Source organism: Gavialis gangeticus, unplaced genomic scaffold (genome assembly GCF_001723915.1).
Source record: "Gavialis gangeticus isolate Ggan-Ray unplaced genomic scaffold, GavGan_comp1, whole genome shotgun sequence".
Taxonomy (NCBI): Eukaryota; Metazoa; Chordata; order Crocodylia; family Gavialidae; genus Gavialis; species Gavialis gangeticus.
The window spans coordinates 43,141,345-43,144,179 of NW_017729004.1; the positions used below are offsets into that span (position 1 = coordinate 43,141,345).

General features: G+C 42.6%; 1 protein-coding gene across 1 annotated transcript in view; it reads left to right on the forward strand.

The window, feature by feature from the left end:
* SKIDA1 (SKI/DACH domain containing 1) overlaps positions 1-2,089 on the forward strand; it is a 19,725-nt gene extending 17,636 nt beyond the window's left edge. Inside the window, exon 3 of the mRNA XM_019507961.1 lies at positions 6-2,089. Within this exon, the coding sequence (XP_019363506.1) occupies positions 6-812 (807 nt within the window). The 3' untranslated portion in view covers positions 813-2,089. The remainder of the gene's footprint in view (positions 1-5) is intronic.
* Positions 2,090-2,835: the final 746 nt, after the last annotated feature.

Consider the following 2,835-nt stretch of genomic DNA (forward strand, 5'->3'; position numbering starts at 1 on the left):
CTCCGCACACTGAGCCCGGGGCCGCTGCGGCTGCGGCTGCGGCTGCGGCTGCTGCTGCCGCGGGGGCAGCGGCGGCAGCAGCAGCCGCGGAGCTCGAGTGCCCTGAGCCGGGCAATAAGGCACTGCCGCTGCCGCACAACATCCGCATCAAGACCGAGGACAGCAGTGCCAGCGAAGAGTACGAACCTGACCTAACAGAGCATAAGCTAAAGTGTGAGTGCAATGATCCCAAGGATGAGTTTTACGGGGTGACTGAGAGTAATAACCAGGACGCTTTATTGCCAGCCAAGGACGAGCCTGCATGCACTGAGAAGGAAACCACTTCCTTAAGCCCGCTGCTGACTCAGAGTCAGGCCCTCTCATGCACTTTAGGGACTCCGAAACCTGAGGACGGGGAGTATAAATTTGGAGCCAGGGTGAGAAAGAATTACAGGACTTTGGTTTTGGGAAAGCGACCTGTGCTGCAGACTCCTCCAGTCAAACCAAATCTGAAATCCGCTAGAAGCCCACGTCCTACAGGTAAAATTGAGACACATGAAGGAACACTGGATGATTTTACAGTTACCAATAGACGCAAAAGGGTAGCCAGCAATGTAGCATCAGCAGTGAAAAGGCCGTTTAATTTCATGGCAAATTTTCCCTGTCCACCGTCACTAATTATTGGCACTGATGGGGATTTGTTGCCAGCTTATTCCTTAAACACCACTAAGGATTCCCAACCACCTCACAAGGCCCATCCTGTATGGAAATGGCAGTTGGGCGGTTCTGCAATACCTCTTCCACCCAGCCACAAATTCAGGAAATTTAATTAATAAAATGGTTTGAAAAATATTTTCTTGAACCACCTTTACCTTTCTTATGTTTTAAACTCTGCAGGATGGTTTGTACAAGCCCATTAATGCTATACACACGTTTGGAGTCCTGTTTTATCACATTGTGACGACAGAAATCGGATTACTATTTTTGTTGCCATTACGACAGGTTTTTTTTTTTCTTTCGTGTTTTTTGGAGGTGGGGGGGGGGGCCTTTACATTCCACAGAGTACTTCAGGCTAAAGACTCAAGTTAAACTCAGTTATTATGGTAGAGCTGGAACACTTTACTGTTTAAATGCTGATAATGCACCAGTACCTCAATTCAACTGCTACAAATAAATGTCAAAAGGTTGAATAATAAATATTAGAATGAGCCATTAAATTTATGCACTAGATTTCGAAAATGGAAGTCTAACTGTTAATTCAGTTAAAGTTTGTTAAGTTACATGGTTGCACAGTAAGGGTTCACTATAATTCAATGTGGCAGGAGTCTCTACTTTTCGGGAGCTTTGTTTTCGGGTGTAGGGGTGTCTTTGATAAGAGCAGTTGCACTTACTAAATTTTCTCTGGTTTGGAGAGGTTCAGGTTCGAATACCACTCGAGCACTGGAAAAAGCTGCCTCATCTAAAACTAGTCAATAAATATGGAATTATATTTTGGTAAAGGGTGTCTTTTACTTGAACAGCCACTCTTTGCAATTGGAAAGCCTTTTTGTTTCACCCAAAGGTCTTAAATAAGGTTACTGTTACCCACTAATGTCATATTTAAGTTGTAGTCTGAACATGCCCTTAGAAACTTGCAAAGCAACTCAAAGATTTGCCTGCATAGCAGTACAATTTATGGTCCAGCCCTTCACACTCGACGGAGGAAATAGCAAAGCAGTAAATACAGCACAGAAAGTGAAACGAGAGGCCGTGAGCTGGAAGAATACACAAAACGAGAATGCCACGGTATTCATAGCTTTTTGGCACCAAAACTCAGGCATTTGAACCATAGTCCACTTATCTGCAACGTTGGAAACTTGAGTTTTCCTCATATCATCCTATCTATGTAGCAGGAGCATTTCTACTGCACGTGACAATCAGAGGCAATGATCTATATTTGCACTTAATATCGAAGTAGTTGAAGAGGCAGACTTCTAGAGTCTTGGCCTCAGTAAGACATGTTGGTATAATATGTTGTGATGATGGAAGCAGTAAATCAAAATTATGGACATTTGCACTGTTGAAAAGCATGCTTTAGCTTTATTTTTCAATTAAAAACACTGTTTAAAAATTCTGATTCCACACACTTTGACTTATTGTAGAGTTATCCCTGTTTTCCTCTTCACTTGTAAGTTCAGTGTTTCTCTTTGGAGGAAAGGCTTTCTGAAGTGAACTATCCCCCTCATCCCCTTCCCATCCTCCCCCAAACTGTTCTGAACCAAGGTGAGGCAGAACTGAATGCAGTAGAGGGGGGACAAAAAGAAAAAAAAAAGGAAATGGTACAAAGTTATAATAAAACAATCTGGAATGTTTAGGGCTGGAAAAGCCCTTATTACTGGGTTGCTGAATCAGCAGAGCTGGGAATTCAAAACTGCTGGTGTATTCTCCTTGATGAAGGCTTGCTTTATACCAGATCATTCCAAAATTAAATTCTATCGACGAATCCCGAGAGAATTATTTAGCTTAAATAAAAAATAAAGAAAACCAAACGGCAATTAAATGTTTACGGTCTGACCTAGAGTCAACATTTCTCATGGAAATCTGAGGCCTGGTTTTCAATATTTTAATTCCTGCCCTTTGTGATGCCCTCTCCCAGCCCCTGGTGTCTCTCCATATTCTAAGCAGGCACTAGCTGATTTCGGCTCTGTTTACAAATCTACACACCGTGGTTTTCCTTTCATTGTAAAAGACCTTTTCTAAGAATACCTGCAGCCAAAATTATTTAGAAAGAGTAAACAATTGCCTTTCAGTGGAGTTACCCTCCCCCCCACTCTAAACTGCCAATTGCAAAAGGTGCATTGCATACTTAACCGCTCT